General features: G+C 39.0%; 1 protein-coding gene across 4 annotated transcripts in view; it reads left to right on the forward strand.

Moving 5' to 3' along the window:
* The window catches only part of lepr (leptin receptor), a 47162-nt gene that overhangs the window by 2122 nt on the left and 23901 nt on the right, over positions 1 to 21139 (forward strand). Inside the window, exons 1-3 of one of the 4 annotated variants that reach the window (XM_042514727.1) lie at positions 14397 to 14698; positions 17673 to 17717; positions 19579 to 19636. In XM_042514727.1, coding sequence (XP_042370661.1) covers position 17717; positions 19579 to 19636 — 59 coding nt within the window. In that variant the 5' untranslated portion in view covers positions 14397 to 14698; positions 17673 to 17716. Of the gene's footprint in view, positions 1 to 14395; positions 14699 to 17672; positions 17718 to 19578; positions 19637 to 21139 lie in introns of those variants that run through there. The other 3 variants (XM_042514734.1, XM_042514721.1, XM_042514739.1) reach the window with 3 other exon arrangements.

Here is a 21139-nt window from a genome sequence, read left to right on the forward strand (position 1 = left end):
AAGAATAAATCACTTGAAGGAATATAAAAAAAAGCTAACTTATGAAAAAAGAAATCTAAATAATAGAAAATATTTAGAGCATGTCTTTTAGGTGTCAGGAAGTGTGTGGGCAGTCATGAGCACAGTTATTTTAAAATACTGTCTGCGGGTAGAACATCCAATCAGTTGGAAATCCAGTCAGATCCGTTGTTTGATGATTATTGATAAATGTTTTTCCATTATTCATTCAATCTCTGTACCTGCCCTTTGGTATTCAAGGTCACAGAGACCAGGGTGAACACATGTTCATTCACATTCAAACATTTAAGTTTCCACTTTGAGCTATATGTCTGTAGACTGAGTGCACTTTACCCTCTGACAACAAGGCCACAGTTACCTTTAATTCAAGGTTTTAGGTTTTACAGAGACTTTCATAGTTGAATGTTTTTGCATGGTAGCCTATGCTGATGTTTTCAGTCTCTCTGGTCTCCTGTTGATCACCATATGCTAGTTTTTTGTAATTAGCACATCATGACCAAAGTCTGTCAACAAACAACCTTGCCTCACTTGTTGTTTTGTGCTTTATGGTAATAATGCTTTTAGTGGTACAGCAGTGCAAATATTCTAGGAAGACTTGACCTGATTTATTAGTAAATATCTAGTCAAATGATATTCTCCACTTTGGTTGATTTGCTGTCTTGCTTCCGCTCCACTTTTCTCATTTTCTGTCATTATCTCTGTCTCCACTTTATTGTTTACGTCTTTATTTTACCTCCATATACAAGAACTCTGGTTATTCCTGTTTCTCCCATATTAAATCACCCTCACTTCCTAGTCAGGGTTGATTATTGTTCTATGCTGAGTTTTGTGTGTCTGAGGTAAACTGTTTCATTAAGAGAGAAACTCTCAACACAGAAATTCATGCATGCATTTGCACACCCAAAAACCGAGTGCTCCTCAGTCATAGTGCTCACTGAAAAGGTCAAGCTGGAAAAAAACAAGGCTGGGCAAACAAGACTGTTTCAGAAACATAAGATGAACTAATATAATGGCATTTGTATGGCTGTTCAATTTTCTTTTTATAATGTGTCTTTGCAGACTTTCTTTTTAAACTCCACTTTTGTTAACCATCAAACTTTTCCATGTATAAAGCTAAAATGTCTCCTCTAAGCCCTACGGCAAGCTGTAGTGCAGAAGCAGCTTGATTAGAAAGAAAAAAACAAAACAGTCAAACATTAATGTCTTCAGGCTGCAAACAAACAAGTCAAACCGTGTTTACAAACCCGTTTTTTTTGGAAAACATTTGAATGAATGATAAAAACAAAAGTTATTTGATGGTGGCCACCAGGGGAGTGATTTAAAAATGACTCAGTAAGAGCACATGGAGTAAATTCATTCAGAAGAACACTGCACTGAGCTTTCATTTTGAAATATAAGAGTGTTTGAATTAAGCAAGGTGCTGAAGTGACGCTCTCTTCACTGCAGAGAGGAGGCAGGGAGACATTAAGGTAGAGATCAGAAGTGTGACTCAAAGCTGCGTGGATCTTATTGCCTGTTGCTTGACTGATACAGTCTGCTTCAGTGTGAATGGGTGCTGAATGAAAACATTAATTCATGCACACGGACACAAATGGGTGGTCGGGGAATTGAGGGCAGTTGCGTGTTGGATGTTAATGAGTTGGGTGTACTGGATAGGTTACAGAAGTGGTTATATTCCCCTATATATTCCAAAGGCTTTTTGGCTGATGGGTAGATTGTATCCAATCAGAAAACGAGGTAGGTCCTTAGTGTATATACTAGGATTAGTTTTTGGAAGTGCACCATTTTTTAACCAAACAAAATCTAAATTGCATTATTTGTAACAAAACATTTAGCTTTTTTTCTATCTGTGTTTGTTACTGTCTGTTTACTGGTATTATAATTCTTGAAAGCTCCTGCTTTATCTATATGCAAGGTGAAGTCCAAAAACTACATGAAGTGCTAATAATCAAAAGTTACAGTAATCAATACAATTGCTCTAATTTGTCACTTTTACTCCTCTGAAACAATCATATAGGTCTTTCCAGCACCCAAAGGTCCTTCTTGTGTACTATGATTTTGGTATTGTTGAGTTATTACATTTTAACATGGGTGGATTATGACAAAATGGGACTCTGGGCACCCAACCTCCTCTCCTACATAGGAGCAAGACACACACACACATCAGCAGGCCCATTCAGTAATCCATCACACCTGGCAGTATGTGAAGACCCCTTATTTGCATATTTATAATCAGTGTCCAACTGTGTGTGACTTATACCTTTACTGATCATTAAGTGGGCTGACAAACAACTATGATGGATACATTTTCAGTTTCATTTAGTGCAACTTTTGCCAGTAAACATTATATTAAAAAAATATAAAAGAACAGCAATTAACACATAAAATATAGTAATGATGGAAAACTGACACTAATTCGCTGCAGTGGTATTTTAAAAATCCCAAGCTTCGTTCTCTGAGAAATATCTCTCGATCTGAAAGTAGGACGTTCCATCAGAAGCTGCAGGGAGTAACAAGAGGTTCAATTTGCTCACCATTTCTTCTAAATCTGCCAATCTTGGAGCCCATCGGCTATAGGTCTGATGAGGATAAGCCTCTAGATGTAGAACAGACAACATACAGCAAGCGGATATCTGGGCTAAGACCTCTTCGTGTGCCACTCATTCCAGCTAATCTCTTTAAAACAGTATCTGCATATGAGTACAGATCAACTTTTTCAAAAAGCTAGCCGAAGGGTTCTGCTGTTCCATTTTGGCCAGTGCCTTTACAAACCAATGTTTGTCTGTCGCTCAAACGTAATTGGCCAATACTACTGGGACTACATCTGTTCATAGAGATCACAGCAGGACAAACACAGTCTCGATCTACCACCAGATGACAGTCCTGTACTTGACGCTGTAACTACTTTTTTTATTGTGCTGACTGGGAAGAGACGGCTCACTAAGTTTTAGATAATAAAATCTGATGACGCACATGTTCGGCACTGGGACTCCTGAGCACTTTCTCTCTCCCTCTCTCCTTTCACCATTTTTCTCTAACTCTTTCCATATTTGTTTTTCCCTGCGAAGATGGAAAGAAGAGACATACTCCCTTATAATCTTACTTATTTCCCAAAAGAGAGTGTTTGAACACCTAACCCACTTAAAGTGGAATAAGTGACAGAACAGTTGAGTGTGTGTGTGTGTGTGTGTGTGTGTGTGTGTGTGTGTGTGCAAACAAGGTTTAAATTGTAATCCAGGGATTCACTTGTGGTTTTATGAGTGACTCTATCACGGTCTGCTGATGTGGTTGATGCAGAAAACAAGCTGAGAGTCAATACTGTGCTGTCATTTCATCGCATCATAGCGCACACATTGCTGCAGACTGTGTGGTGATGTATGTTCATATCAGAGTGTGTGCAAGACAGAGAGAGAGACAGAGGCAGAAAGACAGACATACCCACAAAATGAATAAGAGATGCTCAACTCAGCCCTCAGGCTCTTTGCTTTGTTCTCTGATGCTCAGTATTACCCCCACAAACCTTTGTCTTCAAGCCTTGCTGGTGTCACTGCCAGATGTTTTCCACTCACATCTGGCACTAATGTGTGTTGCTCACATGTTGTGCATCCAGAAAGCCCAACAACATCTCCTTGTGTTTCCAGGCTTTTTTTTTTTTTTGCCTGCGGATGAGTATTGGCACTGATAAGTCCCATTGAATCTATTAGCTGTGGCTGTCTCGTTAACTCCTGTGAGACCTGAGGGTTGAACTCTCTCACTCACACACAGACACACACACAGACACACACACACACACACACACATGCACGGTGGCCAGGCTGGGTGGGTTTATGGTGTAATAAGTGCGCACCTGACCTTAATTCAGCTGCAGTTGTTTTGCAACAAATGGGCAGATGTCCATGAGAGAAGGGGGGCTGAAGAAGGGAAGCACAGGGGAAAGAAAATAGTGTGGAAGGCAACAACTAGTTATTGTTTTCAATACCAGTTTTCTATTGTATTTTCAATTAGTCAAGAAAAATGTAGTCTATAAAAGGTCAGAAATTAGTAATAAATCAAGTTGGCATCTTCAAATTGCTTGTTTGTGCAACAGTTCAAGCTTCAAAGGTATGTTACACTAATTGAAAACAGAAAAAGTCAGAGAATGTTTGCCATTTTTTGCTTGACAAATGACTTTAAATATCAAAATTGTTGGATAACTTGGTTTCAATTTATTCAATTAATTAATTAACTTATGACAAAGAGCACTCTGGATGTGAAGATAAGAGGGAAAAGTAAACAAGAAGGCAAGATGTCTGTAAATTTGGACACAGTCTCAATGTTTTTCTTTTTTTCCCCATATGGTTCCTTGGGCACTAACTTGACTCACTTTTTTCCTCTCTGCTTTTCAGACACTTTCCCTGTCTGTCTCTTCTCTCACAGGACTTGATGTTTGGCAGGTGTTGTGTCTCACATGCAGCTCTGCAGTTGGAAATCTTTTTCTCTTTTAATTCAATAAACAGCCCCTGAACAGTGCCACCATTTTGCCTTTCGTTTGTAAAATGGTTGTCCTTATAGTGCAAAATAAATTAAGCAGAAACAAACATCAAAATTAAACAATGTATAACGGCAGTGTGAAAACAATGTGAAAGTAATCACTCTGACTGATGAACCTATAGAGAATTAACAACCAAATCTGCAGCTCTCCTTGGCCCTCTGCATAGCGATTTTCAGCTCATTGTTTAACCGTTCAGCCTGCAACTTTACTGTGTTGTTTCACTCCTTGTCCCACTGTACACTACCCTGCTCAGTGTCAAACAGACGACAAACACGGTTAGCGACTAACTAGTGAACATAGTGGAACATTTAGCAGCTAAAGAACCAGGTATTTACCTCTTTGTTTGTTAGAGACCATAAACAGAGGTAAAAGAGGGTGAATATTGGACTTACATTCATCACGTTTGAAAAATAATGATAATGTTGCTCTGACATTGCAGGATATGTAAATATGCAACTGATTGTATGTTGGGATTAGCTAGAGACCAGAATACATATTTTTACAAGGCTGTAAACATATTTATTTCTGCAATAACGTTGTTTTGGAGCCAGCCTCAAGTGGCCAATCGATGAACTGCTGTTTTTCACACTTCTACATTGGCTTGATTTTTCAGCCTCAGAGGTTGTTGGTTGTAGGTGACACAACTGAAAAAATAAGCAATATTTTTGAAATGTCAATAAAACACAATTGTGAGATGACTGTGTTTCCACTGAGTGATGTTATGTGACTATTCTCGCGATGTTATGCACTTCTCCTCTGGCGATATCATTCTAAGGAGCATCGTTATGGATGTTCAAAACATCAGCCGTTTTTTTTCTATTTCAGCCACTGCACTCGCTGTCATTGTTTCCAATTGGAGGCGATGTAGATGTGTTATGCGAGCGATAATGGAAAGACAAGCGCCTTATACGTGGGAGCATCCACGTATTAGGGATTTCTGGTAGGTAATAGTTCACGATTTCACAGAGGAATTGTGGATTCAAAACATCCAGAAGATCTACTCAACTTTTTAAGAGTTATGCAATGCAGTAATCTCAGTAACCTCTTGTAGTGCCTGCTGCATCATCCCCAAGGGAGCCAGTTCCTACTGATATGTGCATAGCATTAGCATCATGTGACCTATAAAAGTGAAAAAAGTATTTCCATTGCAGTTTTACGAACACTGGCTTTTCTATAATTGCCTTAAATACCACCTAATGCGAGCGTAAAAACTTTTTTTGTGATAAATTGGAGTTATTTTTAAATTGACATGTTCCTATTAAACATATTTTATATCCGCAATTTCAATTTGCGCAACTTGAGGGTTAATGGAAACCTGCCAAGTAAGGCCAAGCAATGTCCCGTTCTATTTGAAACTGAAGTTAACTCTTCACTGGCTTTGATGCTGTTGCCAAGAGTGACTGGGAAACATTTAATTACTGTCTTAAAATCAATGAAAACTTTGCACATTGAGGTCTGTGGAAAATCCTGATATCAAGCCAGGATGAGTATGTTTTGTAGCCAATTGCTCTGCATTTTGAATTGTGCTAACCTGTGTGAAAAGTACTATAACAATAATGTTTGATTGATTGAACAAACAGATGTGGTGGTGTGTCCACCACTTCTTGCTCCAGTAACAGACTGACAAAAAGCAACAAGCAGAAGCTCAAATTCAGGCTTAAAACCGTTTCTTTAGAATCTTATTTACTGCCTACAGCCAGCGTTCTGAATATAACCTGTTGGCTAATGTTGTCACATGATCAGCAGGTGGAACAGTCTGTACTGTCATTACATAACCAATTTGTTGTAAGACTGTTCAATTTTTAGATACAACTGCCTTGTGTCAGTTTACAGAACTGCACACATCAGCATATTTTATTGTTCTTTGGCTGATGGGTCCAGACTTTTTGGCCTGCTTTTTTTTAAAGTGACTAGCTGCATTAAACAGAAATGCAGGGTCAGCTTGTATTTTAGCAGGCGTAGCATTCGAGGAGACATGATACAGCTGTGCTCTGGAAAGGACATCACACTTAAACATTGTCAGCACACACTACTGCATATATGATCATGCATGACATAAACAGTCAATCAACAACTATGTCTTTCAAATAATTTTTAAAAAGAGGGGAGAGACAAGAAAGCAGACAGAGCTGTTTGTTTGGTCCATTTTCATGTTTCCCCCTGAACACTCTCTTACTGTGGCTGCCAAATTTCTCAGTAACATGGATATTCATAGTGTGACCCTGGGCATGATGCCAGAGGGAATAAGGATGTGCAGTATGTGGGTTTTCCACAAATGTGAAAACGCAGATACAAATATTTTAGCTATGTATGGGAAACAACAAGTCAAGAAAATTCAAGGGAAGGCCAGATAGGGAAATATATTCCAGTAAAAATGAACTGAGAGTCTTGACAGTGGCACAGTAACAGAACTCATGATGAGTCATGTGTCTCAACCATCAAAAAAAAAAATCCAATCGACCTTTAGAGTGAAAACAAATGTTTAACTTAAACTTAAAAGAAAGTTGAGATCACTTCATGATAAGTAGTCATTGCACCCTGGCATAGAAAGTTTGAGTCATGGGCCCAAAGTCTAAAAGTCTCTTTAAAAACTGAACATTTGCATATATGTACCCTGTAGATGGTCTAACTAGTGATTGTGCAACTGCTCCATCAGAACATATGTGGTGCTTCGATTAGCATGAAAAGCAATTTTCATTCTAACTGTTTCCAGATGATACAGTCATTCCCATGTCAAGGTACCTTTTTCAGACAGGAAACTAAATTTGAAGTACATCATATTTGGATACATTTTCAGTAAAAGCTGCGACATTTTAATAGGAAAAGATCAACATAATGTGTGTTTGGAGGATAAAACGAGAACATCAATATTAGTTTTATGTCTGCGTTAAAGGCCTGACACACCAAGCCAGTGGTGGGCCGTTGGTCCATGTTGGACCATCAGTGAGCATCTGATGCCCTGGTTTTTGTGATGTATGTGTTACATTAGATACCATTATTTTTCTTCGCCATTAAGCTTTTTAGCAGAAATGGTTTTCTTTGTGTTATTGTTCGTCAACACACAGTAAATACAATTTGTTCTTTCATCATGTTGTTAATATTCTAACTGGCTGACTAGCATTTTGAATCTGCTCTGTTAGTCTTCCAGTTTTTCTTTCTGAAAGACTGCTGGTATAGAGAGTTGTGTTCTTTCTGGTGCAGAATGTACATGCTAGCTGATGGTCAGCTATTGTCTTTGCGGTATGTTCATGTGCAACATTTGTGCCTAGACACAGGCAACAAAAGGGGATGCAGCAACCGGCTATTTGGGCCTTAAAGGAATACTTTAAAAATTTGGGAAATATGCTTCTTGCAGAGAGTCAGAAGAAAAGGCCTCTCTCATATTTTTACACTGAATATGAGGCTACAGCCAGGGGACCATTAGCTTAGCATTAAGATGGGATAACAGCTAGGCTGGCTCTATCCAAAGGTAATCCACACACACCCTTACGTGCTAGTGGCTTCCTTGATAATTCTTGCATAGCATACTCTCTGGTCCTTCAACTGACCTCATTTCCCACTTTGTTTCCTCCCTTTCACAAAAGATCACTAATGTGATAAGAAAGACATGACATTCGCAGCTTATTATGTAAAACCCAGTTACATTGCATCCTTCAGTGATCAAAGAGATTGAATCTGCACGTGAAATGGGGTGTCGGCTGAGGAATCACATTGCAGCAGAATCACATATTCATTTAAATAAAAAGAGTTTACATCATCCCCCACAGTGACATCATCCCTCCCAACCAGTCTGCAAGCATGACATCATCCTCTTGGTATGTGATCCCCCCTGTGAGGTTTTGTACTGGTGTGCAGAATGTGATTAAGTATTCATGAGCGGGTTCCCTGTTTTGAGTCGCACAGACACTGCAGGGCCCGCGAGGCTGTTTATTATAGGGAGTCAACTCACAATGTTGATAGAGTACTAAAACCTTGACTCATCTACTGAAGTGATGATACTGTAGCTCTGCCATAAAATCTACTTACTGGGCAATGATGACATGGGAATAATGACGACGAATCATGAATCATGTTGGTGCAACACGTTTGTCCTTTTGGCAGGGACAGAGCTCTCTGAACCTGGGGGAAATCACACACTTCTTTGCTGGATGGTATTTGCTGGGCCAAAGTGGTGAATTTTGTCAATATAAGAATTAGGCTTGTAGGCACAGAGTACTCATACATACAAGGAATTGGATCCTGGTAACTCACAATCTGCTTAGAGTAAATAAACTGAGATACTTTTCCTATACTTATTTGTACATTCATTAATTACGACCATACCGGGCCTGTAACCCCTAATACATCATGTTTTAACTGTAGGTGGAGGTAAATTAATAAATAAGTAAATAAATAAATATGTGCACTTAATGCCATAAATGTATTAAAGAAGATGTGTACTTAAGCCAGTGAAGACCAAGAAATATTAAAATACACATCAAGATACTAAGATATAGCATTTTAAATCAATAACAACAGCTGAACAAACACATATTAAGCGTTATGTTATTTAAAACCAGACATGTTGCTTAAACCTACAATAATAATCTTTGAATTGTCTATGACTGATATTTGACATATAGTTATCAGATGTAATATATGCCCTTTACTAGTCTGTCATGGATAAAGATCAGATTTTATCATTTCTTTATTTGTATAACTATCTTTTTTTTTCTGCACCACAAAATTATCCTTATGCGAGGATTACATACCAAGAGGGTGATGTCATTCCTATCACAGGTTGGGATGATGTCATTGGAGGGAATGATGTCATCTCTTCATTTTAAATGCATACTGTTGTAGGTTTCTGCTGCCGTGTGCTCTGCTGCTCACGCTCTCTTTCACATCTCTCTCTGATCACTGAACCGAACATCTTTACTTGCTTTTATAGTCTGTATAGCAGCAAGCTGTGACTCTTACTTTGATACTGTGCTGTTAAGGAATGGAAAACATTCCCCAAAACAGGGATCAAGGGCAGATGAAAGTGCTTCAGAGATCTTGGTTTACGGGAATAATCTAATAAGTGATTAGCTTTGGCAGCATGTTTGTTTTTTCTTTCTTTTTCTAGAATTTGAAGTATGTTGACTTTATGAGTAATGTCGGCAGTAGGTGTGAATAAGACTCTGTCTCCATGTTTTCCACTATTAAAAATAGTTCCCCATTTAGAGCATTTAGCTTTTTTTTTATATCAGGTTCTAATTTCAGTTTGTGTTTTTTTTAATTACTGATTTTTAAAATAATCAATCTAGGCCATTCTGTCATCACTGCCATTTTTTTTAGTTTCATCCAGTTTGCTGGTATTATGTAAAGCAGCTGACACTGGTACATGTTTGCAATCAAAAGCCACCTGGTAATAACATGACTTTAATCGGCAAAACTAACAAAAGAGAAATGACGGCAGAAAAAAAAAACCTCATCACATTCGTCTGCTGATGCTTACGCTTTCTTCAGCTCTGTAAGTATTCTGGATGTGTGTGAAACCAGACGCTGCTAATCCCCAACAGTCATTGCAGCATTCAGTGACAGAGTGAAACCACACTGCTGACAATAACAAGCAAAATCTACCCTGATAAAGATTAGTGGGCTGTGAAAGTGAAGTGATGTTCCTTCATTATGACGCAGATCAGGAATATCCTTGCAAATGAACCCCCCTCCTTCACATATGCAAATTTATGCGAACACAGTGACGCATCCTTTCTACGTCATAAAGTTTGATCGTGACTGCAGGCTGTGTCTCACGCCATCTCTCTCACAGACACTCTCAAGCCAACCTGTATTACTATCCTGTTAGGGGATTGCTTTGCATCCATTTCCTGGAAGCTTGCCCTAACTTTAATCCTATCCGTTCCCTAACCTTAATGTATCCTCAGTCCAGTTTAAACCTGGAAAGCATAATAATTTTGCGGTTGGCATCCTGTAAGAAGGCCCTGAGCCCAAATCTGCCTACCAGCTGTGTTCATTTTGGACTGCATGTTTTCCCCATTTTTGCAGATACTCCAGTTTCCTCTTACAGTCCAAAGGTATGCAGGTAAGATGAACTGGAAACTCTAACTTGCCCACATGTATGAATGCGACTGTGAATGCACGTGTAAATGTCTGTATACATGAGGCCTCTTATGGGCTGGCAACTCTTCCAGAATGTCCACTGCTTCTCAGTCACTGTGCAGTATTATAAACTGTATGAATGGATACGTCTACCATTCACGCATAGGCAAATTATGAGACTATGGGTCCCTGGGCGCAGATTTGCAAAGGGCCCCACCACCTCTCTCCAACATAGCAACAAGATACCCAAGGTTTATGGTGTTTTGTGTTTCTTTGTTGTCATTACACATCTTTTTGTGTTTTTTTTGTCTCTTTGTGGTCATTTAGTGTTTCCTTTGGAGGGTATTGTGTCTTTCTTTAGTCGTTTGGGTCTCTGTGAGGTAAGTTTGAGTCTTGTTGAGGTAATTTTGAGTCCTTTTTGGTCATTTTATGTCACTTTGTAATAATTTTGAGCCTCTTTGTGGTTGTATTGCTCATATTTGTAGTTGTTTAGTGTCTCTTTGCAGATCCATTGCATCTTGCTGATTTTAAGTCTCTTCCTGGTCAGTATGTGTTAGTATGTGTGACATTTTGCAAGTGCAGCCAGGGGGCCCTCGAACATTTTGGGTCCCTAGGCCTGTGCTTGGTAGGCCCATTCAGTAACGTAAGCATGCCTTGAACCTATCTTGTTATCACGATATTTACTTATCCTGGCTTATCAGTGTTGCTAACACATGACACTTCACATAATGCCTATTATTTAGGGCATTTTTTATTGCACAGTTCTAATTTGTGCTGACCCCAGTTGTTGGTACACTCATGCAGACTGCTACTGACGTAAACAAGCAGTTAGATGTGTTGGGAACATTACATTGAACCTTTTTGTATTGATCTGTGAGAGAAGAAAGAGAGCTGGCACACCCTGTGAAACACTGGGGGATAAATAGTAGTAAACAAGCATTTGTAGATGTAATTAATCCGCCTTATTTAATGAATGTCTTAATGTGCTTCGGTCAATTTGCAGCAATGCAATCATTAGTTGCCACTGTAAATATTCCATGTAAAGGCAATACATCCATGGAATTTTTATTTATTTTTTTTGTCTTTTTTTACTCTTACAATAACTATATACATACAGTTTAAAGTGCAAATCTTGGCAATCTAATGTATGAATCCAATGCTGTTTGAAGAGTCAATATAACAAATAAATATCAAGCCAGTGGGAAACACTGATAAGCCCAAATAAGCATTGCCCTATTCATGCATGTTTCTGTCAATGTCCACCTTTACTTTCATCATACGGACAATACCTGTGTTTTCCATTGACATGAACTATCTAAAATGCGATGTTCTGTCACCTCTGTTCCTATCTGGCTTTATGCTCAGCATCCGCAAGTTACTATTATAATCCTGACAGCGATAGTGGAGCAATGTATGGACACAAGGCAGCATTACAGTAACAATCTGTATTCAGCTGGTGTGCCATGGAAGTTTAGGTAAAGTATAAATACAACATGCAAATTTCAGGCCACATCTTCAGGACAACACATTCATTCAGTATTCATTCCTCTGGAGTTCCCTGTATAGTTAATACAGTCACAGACATATTTTCCATTCAAATAACGGATTATTGAGTGGACTGTCTGTTTGGGTTTGGAAAACTAGGTTGACTTAGTGGCGTGGCCAAGGATCCACATCTGGATGGAGACTTTTTTCCAGGACTAAAACAGTGGGCTTTTTGGGATAATTTGAAAAAGTTGAGTGTCAGCTGGAGCTGCATGAGATCACTGTACACTACTAGACTGTTTGCACCTACGTTTGTCCCCATTTTGCTGCAATCTCCTGATTCAGATGAATATAGGGCAAGTTTGTGTGACTGAGCATCTGGGGGGGGGGGGGGTTTAAACTGACAGATGCAACTCTGTATTTCCCAAGAAGTCTTTTTATAGAGGCAGACATACAGGGAGCAGAGAGGAGTAGTATTCAGTGGAAGACGGAGACGCTGGGGAGCTAAAAGCATTTTGTATTATGTTGGCTTTCATGTTGCCAGCAGTCTACTTATCATCACATACAGTTTATGATAAGTGGGAGTGGCCATCTCTAGTTCTATTGCAAACTGAAAGATAAGCAAACGGCACATTTAGGGAACAAATTTCATAATACACTATCAAAGTTTTGCTGGCAAGGAGTGCCTGTGTGAAAGATGATCTTTTCCACCTTTGTCTCATGGGTATGGCCATCTTAAAAAGATGGCAGAAATAGTGTTTCACTTCTTAAAGATTGTTTTAAGAATATATTCACTTGTTAGCAGCAGAATAATCACCACAAATTCATGTGACCAGCTGTACACTTATTTAATTGTAAAAATGCTTCTCCAGAATAATAAGTCAAACAAGATAGGAAGTTGCTGGTCCACAGAGATATTTGGTATGTGTACAGAACATTTCTGGCGAATAGCAGGGGTGGAAGGAAAAAACATGGACAGTTAAAAGTGAGACATTCTTAAGATGACAAAAACTGGACATACAAACAAATAAATAAATAAATATTTTGCATGTTATATTGCCTGTGTGAATCTAACTGTGATTAAACCTATGTTAAAACTAAGTCTAAATCTAAATGAGACGGAATTGATGTTCCCAAAAGGTAAATACAATGATGAATACATTGCACACGAACAAGACAGCACTGACAATAATATAAATTTGAGGAATAAAATAAGACAGCAAAAAACAAAACAAAACAAAACAAAACAAAACAAACAACTGGATCATCTCTCTGATTTATTAAAGGGGACCTATCATACTTTTTTTGGCTTTTCCCTTTGCTTTTTTTGACTTGTATAGCATTTCTGTGCTTGTAAAAGGTCTCTTAAGTAATAAAGCTTGGTGATATCACTATGTAAAAACTACAATAGAATGTGCATAGAGAAAGCCAGCTGACCAATCAGACAAATACGATCCCAAAAATGAGCATAATAGGGCTCCTTTAAAATAACTAAAACCTGCAATATATGAGTAGTAGTTTTGCATTTCTTTGTAGTCATTATACATCTTTTTGTGGTTTTGTGTCTCTTTATGGTCATGTTGTATTTCCTTGTGGTTGTTTTGTGTCACTTTGAGATCATTTTGTTTCCAAGTGGTTGTTATATGTGTCATATTTTATAATATATCATATAAATATTAAATCTCAATCTGCAAAACTAGCTTTGGATGTCATGTTCTGACATGCAACTCTTGTGGAGCAGAAGTAGACTTTTGAAACACTCAAACACTTTAAAACTGCACTCAAATATAGAACCAGGGTGGATATATCTTACTGTAAATTTTACATCTGACATGCTGCTTTTTTTTTGGTCCCGAACATTTGATTGTTCCAAGAAAGCTGCAGCGTGCATGCTGAGTGGTAGGATTTCCGGAGGTGTTCCTGAACGCACCACGGTGGGCTGGACGCTGTTGTGTCTCTCGGAGCCTCTCTGTACTCTCTCTGCTCTCTCTCTCTCTCTGTACTCTCTGTCTCTCTCTCTCTCTGAGTATGTGCGTGCTCTCTCTCTCTCTCTCTGTGTGTGTACTCTCTGTCTCTCTGCTCTCTCTCTCTCTGAGTGTGTGCGTGCTCTCTCTCTCTGTACTCTCTCTCTCTCTCTCTCTGAGTATGTGCGTGCTCTCTCTCTCTCTCTGTGTGTGTACTCTCTGTCTCTCTGCTCTCTCTCTCTCTGAGTGTGTGCGTGCTCTCTCTCTCTCTCTCTCTCTCTGTGTACTCTCTGTCTCTCTGCTCTCTCTCTCTCTGAGTGTGTGCGTGCTCTCTCTCTCTGTACTCTGTCTCTCCTCGCTCTCTCAGCTCATGCGTTCAGTCTCGTTTCTTTACGCCGGGGGGCTCGGCTGGTCTTTACGTCCGGGAAAAGAGCGTGAGAAAGCGAAAAAGGTTCTCTTAGGGCATCGTCGTTGTTGGTCTGGGACCCAAACATGGACAGAGGACTCTGACAGAGGTGCACAAATCTTAGCTGAGGATTTAAACTCACCTGGATGAACTCCGAGTCGGACAAAAGAAAACCTGAAAGCGAAGCCAGGAGAAACTTCAAGGAGCGTTGTAAGGAAACTTTTTGTCACTAATTTGTTACTTTTAAGGCTTTTAGAAGCACGTATGATGTACGTGCCAACATTCTCGTGACCTGTCTCTCTTTCACGCTTAGGCGGTGAATTACTCACCCACCTCTGTTAAACTGTCAAACTGACAGGTCTGTCATTTCTTTCAATTTAGGCTCCACTGAGAGCCTTAGATAGATAGATAGATAGATAGATAGATAGATAGATAGATACTTTATTAATGACAGTGGGAAGATGCCGTGCATTGCCTGTTGGTGAGTTTAGCCTATATGAACTTTTTTCAGACTTTTTTTGCTCTTGTTCATGATTTACTTCTCATCATGGGAAACAAGTGTCATAAACATAAAAAGTCAATGTAAATGTCACATAAATGTTACATGCTTGCTTTTTGTGTGGAAACTTTAAAGAGAAAGAAAAGCAACTTGATAGAATAAGAAATATGCTGCTGATGGGGGAGGAACAAGCCCCGGCGCGCCTCCTCTGCAGAGCAGCCTGAGACTGGCAGGGAGTGACTCACAGCAGGATGAATAGCTGGCGAGGTGGAGTACTTGGAGGACACGGAGCAGAGGGGCAGAACTTCCTTTTTGGATGTGGAAAATAGTTTCAGATGGCTGTCTTGATCCTAGCATAATTGTTTCCAAAGAACGTGATGGAGCAGAAGCAAAGATTGCCGCCAACTTTTCATTAGAAAGATAATATCAATCATTGTTGGTTCTTTAGAGAGGTGTAGCTTTACCTCAGCTCTCAGTCTGTTTTTATACCACAACAAATGCTACAAGATAGTTAAAAACAAACAAACATTCAGGGTATTTACATAATCTTTATTAATACAGTGATATAGGTTAAAGTCAGGTCATGTGGGACATCAGGTAATAGGAAACAAAGATTTGACATCTTTTTAAATATCAGCAGCCAAACATGGTATTGCCTTTATTAAAATGAAATAATCATTTGGATTGGTCTGAGATGACTAGGATGGCAGAGTAAAGATTACAGAAATAGCAGGTCTCAGAACTTCAAAGGTAAGCTGTTTGTCATGTTGATTATCACTTTTTGGTACTAAGAGTGCTGCAGCTAAAACCTCACATGGAAAAAGGTCCTGAGTGAGTGTATTCAAGTGAAATGGGACAAATAAAAGCTAATATGGGGCATTTTACTGAAGTGAATTTTACCTTAGCAGCTGAAATATTTTACCTGAACATGTCATCAATATGAAGTAGGGGTCCTTGATGCCTTTGAATTGCCAAAGTGTCTAAATTATTTTATTTGACAACTTAAATGCAATTTACAGGTGACAACTTAAATTAATTGAAATGTAACAGTGATACATAACACACTGTAAAAGTGACACCTAAGGTAGTCTTCAGAATTTTAGGGGCTTTTCTTGGTAACCAACCAAAAAAGTCTGACTTTACCCTAGGCATCGGGGCAGTATGTCATGAAATGTTTGGCTCCTGTCCAAAAGTATTGAAAACTGATCTTGTGAGAATATGTAGTCCACTTACAAGATGTATTGAGCATGGACCTCATTCGTCTCTTTCCTTTGCATTGTATGCCTCCATGCTGGTGACAGCCATGGCCAGAGGCATTCTGTATTTGGGTTGTCTCTACATCCTTATGTCCTGTTCTCAATATTTTAATACCAACGTAAGGGAATTTCTTTAAATTTGGCACAAAGTTCCACTTGGACTCAAAGACAAACTGAGTAGATTTTCAGTGTCACAGTGACACTGTCTTTCTCATTTTTATGAACGTGATATCTCAAAATGACCATGAGGGATTTTTTTTTTTTCAAATTTGGCAAAAACAGCCACTTGGTCTCAAGGATGAATTGATTGGAATTTTACGGTCAAAGGTCAAGGTTACTGTAGCCTCACATAACACGCTTTTGACCATAACTCAAGAATTCAGAATCTAATTCTGTCAAAATTTCACACAAATGTCTAAAAGGTTAAAATGATGAAGTGATGACATTTTATAACCAAAATGTCAAAGATCAGTTTTACTGTGGCATCATAATGTTCTGCAAAACACTTCTCTTGCCCTTATCCAGTGTCACAACTCAGAGACAGAGAGGTAGACATTTGGTCAGATACTGAATTGGTGACAATAATCTTTGGAGTCTACTTTGTTCATTTGTCCCACCTCGGTGACTGGCTAACTTGTCTTTGGAGCATCCATTGACCTTCTTAGGGCAGTTTTGTTCAGAAAATGATTGTAAGACTAGAGTTACATCAACATTAGTCAATTAATATGATTTGAGTAATGATTATTATGGGCTCTGTGGTTATGGACCAGCAACAACAACAAAAAAGATAATCTGGTTACCAACCAGTTAACTCTTTAAAGCTTGAAATTCTAACACATGGTGATAAGTGTAAGTGACATGTTTTTGGTATTACTGTCTCTGAGATTTTGATTAGTCCTTACAAGACTTGGGAAATATGATGATGAACACTATGACATGATATGAATTTGATGGCATTTATAGTGTGACAGCTATCCTATAAATATCTCTGATTAGATTAAACCTGTGTAGGCAGCGGTGCAAATCTGTGAGCAGGATTGCCATTTGGCAATGTCTGTAAAGGTGGGAGATTATAGACATTCCTGTCTGGTGATGTTATCCATGAACAGTTTCTAAATAGAATTCTCACATATTACACTGTATGTTGATGGCATGATATAAAATCACATTTACCATGATATTTGATTTTATCCATATCGTTTAATCATTGTCTCTTCTCAATTTCCAATCAGGAATTCAATAAGGCTTTTCTTACCAGACTAACTGGCTTTAATAAAATAGAGGCTGAACGCTTTTGTGCAAATAAAGGACTCAGGATGCTGCTCTTTTGCCTGTAACATGCTAATGAAAATTGGTGTAAATCCTTTTTACTAAGACCTGAGGCTAGTATTGACATTTCTGCCTGTTTTTCTCTCATTTTTTTTAACAGCAAAAAGCCAAATTTGTGTTAAAGACAGAATATAACAACTTGTAAGTATGTATTTTGAATTATTTCATTTTTTTTAACAGCAAAAAGTAAAATGTGTTAATGGCACAATAATACCCTAGAAATATGTATTTTTAATTCCTTGGTTTGACGAACTGTAAATATTTCTTTTTTTTTTCGTCTAAAAAAGTCCACCATGACATGCTCTATGTTAAAAAATAACACAACAACCTTACAGCACACTCAGACATTAAAATTACAGTGAACCTTGCAGTTTGAGATTTTCAGTTAATCACTCACAGTACGGCGCCCTAATTAAGATTTCTGCTTCAGTATATGTGGAAACCTCTCTTCCTGTCAGTATTTATAGATAGATAACATGGAGCGCTGCCTGGCAAGAGGAGCTTCTGATGCTGTCATGAATTAGCCGTAATTGTTGGTTTTTAACACCTTAAGTTGGCGACGTGTGTGCAGTGCATGGGAACAGGTGTATTTATATACATGAGATCTTATTTTGTCCTGCAGTCTGTCCTTACGCTGATGACACCTCTTTTTATCTCACAGTTAACTGATAAAGTGTCTCTTGTTTGCAATCAGACTGTACAGTTTGACGGCTGCTTCTAAACACTGACGAAATTGAGTACACATTTACAGCTTGATTTGCAAATGATCACTTATTACACACACGCTGAGCACAAAGTTCCTGGCAGGAACACATGCATGCACACATACGCACACACACACACGCACACGCACACGCACACACACACACACACGCACACGCACACGCACACGCACACACGCACACACTTGTCCATGGTGCTGTTTTTCACTGCATGCTGCGCTCGTGTTGTTCTAGCATGTCAATGAATTAATGAATGTACTCACTGGCTTGTGTGAGGTACCAATGTATAAACCTAATGCCCTGCGGCTCTTGTTTAGCAACGCAGCAGTGTCATGAACATGAATTAGACAGGATAAAACAAATATTTGAAAATAACTGAAAACACTTTATGGGTAAAGGTGCCTAGAAAAAAATGAAAGGTTGCAAAAAACTAATAAAATACAGCAGCATCTGTTAATCGAACTGTGCGGGTTGTTGTTCTAGGAAATGGTTTTGTCATATGATAATGACTTCTAGAGTTTTTCTCTAGACGTCCCTCCTTGTGTTCTTTAGTAGCTTTTATCATAAATGAGCAGCAATTCAGGAGTTTTTTTTAATGTATCAGTAAATACTTCTCAGTGCAGACCATTGTTTTGTCATTTTTGCTCTTTTTCCTGTTTTTGCGGTTACCAATCTCTCCTGTTATTTCAGATACCCTGTATGCCCCACCTGCCATGTAGCTTGAGAATGGTGTGTTCCCACCATCTCCAGTCACCTGATCCCCATTCATGCATTCCTCTTTGCGTATTTACCAGTCCTCTTCTCCCAGATCATCTAATGCATAAACCAGTCTTACTTGCCTGTTTCTGGCTCTGCTTATTTGTTTTTTTTTTTGCTCTCTCTGACTGATAACCTTTTTACCAAACTAATTTTCTTACCAAGTAAACCCTTGATTGCTTTCAGCCGCTCTGCCTCTGAGTCCTATTTTCCGGTTTCTTTAGCGTTGCCGAAGGTTGGAGAAGGAGAATGGGAGGCGCTCCTATCAGTAAGAGATCTGCCTCTGAAATAGGACTCGTCAGAGAAAGTCTTTTAATCCCACCACCAGTAAAATTACCTTTGCAGTTTGTCTGGTTCGACCCTTGCCAAGAATTTAAAATTTTCTTTTTTTTTTTCCTTTCATTAAGTCGTTCCCTCATTCATTCCAATCACGACACGTCTTCAGTCCTGCTAGGGTCATATTTGACTTGCCTGCAGCGCTTCTTCAAATCCCTGAAAAACTTCTTTTCTCTTTTTCCCTCTCCTCAGTGAGATTCACTCCAGACAAAGCCCAGCCAGGCCATGCTCACGCCATGACCACTACAATGTAAGTACTGCAGTATATAGATGAAGGTGGTATGTGAATGTGGATGTTATTTAGTATCATCTGACACACATTATGGGGGAAATATAACGCTAACATTGTCCAACCTCAGAAAGATGGATTTGAAGCGGCTTTGTAGAGTAGCTCATGAATTTAAATCAACAAGTAGGCAATTCGTGATATCTCAGATGAATTTCAATATTTCGTTAAAATCTGACAGTCATCAAATTGTAAAAGAGGAACTTTTTTTTTTTTTGCAGCCAGGAAACATAATTTTGCAGAGATTATGGTTTAAGGTGAAGTGAGGGGATTTCAGGGAAACAAATAAATGAAAAAGGCTTAAAGGTCCACTGTGTAGGATTTAGGGGGATATATTGGCAAAAATGGAATATAGCATAATAAGTATGTTTCATTTAGTGTGTAATCATCTGAAAATAATAATTGTGTTTTTGTTGCCTTAGAATGAGCCATGGGGAGCTGATCCTCATCTACAGAGATCGCCATGTTGCACTACCATGTTTCTACAAAAGCCTAGCTGATAACAGCACAGTCCAGTTATTAGTAACTGGACATTTTAAGATGTCAAGCTTCACTTTTATGTAATTTATAGTGCTGAATTGCATCTGGTGCGGATAAAAGGGTAAAGGAGCTTGTTTCATAGGGAAGTGGTGGTGCAAAAGGAGCCACTGCTTTAGGATGAATGAAGTAACAGCCTGAACACCAGTAGATGCCAAACTCTTATGTCACCCTTTGAACTGAGGACCCAAAAGCAGACAGACAAACAGATGTAGTTAAAAAAAGAGTTCTTTGTTACAGTAGTGAACTGTGTAGGAGAGTGATGGACAAGATGACTGGGTGAAGTGAGGGGTGATCTGTGTTCCTGTGGTTATCTACTGCTGGAGGTGTGGACAGGATGGCTGGCAGAGAACACAAAATAGGTCTTAGAAAAAAATCAAACAGGCAAGCAGGCAAAGAAATGGAAAAGATCAGAAATAGAGCTGGATTCTTGTCACAACAGTGTTCAGCAGCGACCCGACAAGGAACGCCTGTAGAGCTGGCTCTCTTGTAGGTTGCAGGCTTGATGGCAGGCAGGTGCGTTGATTGATGAGTGCCACCAGGTGTGAAGAGTGAAGGAGCGCAGACAAGGGGTGGCAAGAGAGCAAAGGAGGGACAAAACCAAAACATAACAGGCAGGCACCAAACACAAAAGTGACTGGAAAAAAAACAAACAAAAATCCCACTCACACAGACACTGGAGTCAGCTGGGACCGGCTGTGACACTCTACTTTTAATGTGAACTGCTGACCACTGATTTGTGTTGGGACACTTCACAGCAGAGAGTTTGTCTGTCGTCTAATGAGTCATTGTAGAGAAGTTGGTCCACCAGTTCTTCCACAGTGCTGTGTAACTGTATCAAACCCAAGTTTCCCAGCACTGGTATTCACTGTAGCAAACACCTCCCTCGACTCTCTCATGATACAGGTTCTGTTGTAATCATTATCAGAT

Source organism: Plectropomus leopardus, chromosome 3 (assembly GCF_008729295.1).
Source record: "Plectropomus leopardus isolate mb chromosome 3, YSFRI_Pleo_2.0, whole genome shotgun sequence".
Classification (NCBI taxonomy): Eukaryota; Metazoa; Chordata; class Actinopteri; order Perciformes; family Serranidae; genus Plectropomus; species Plectropomus leopardus.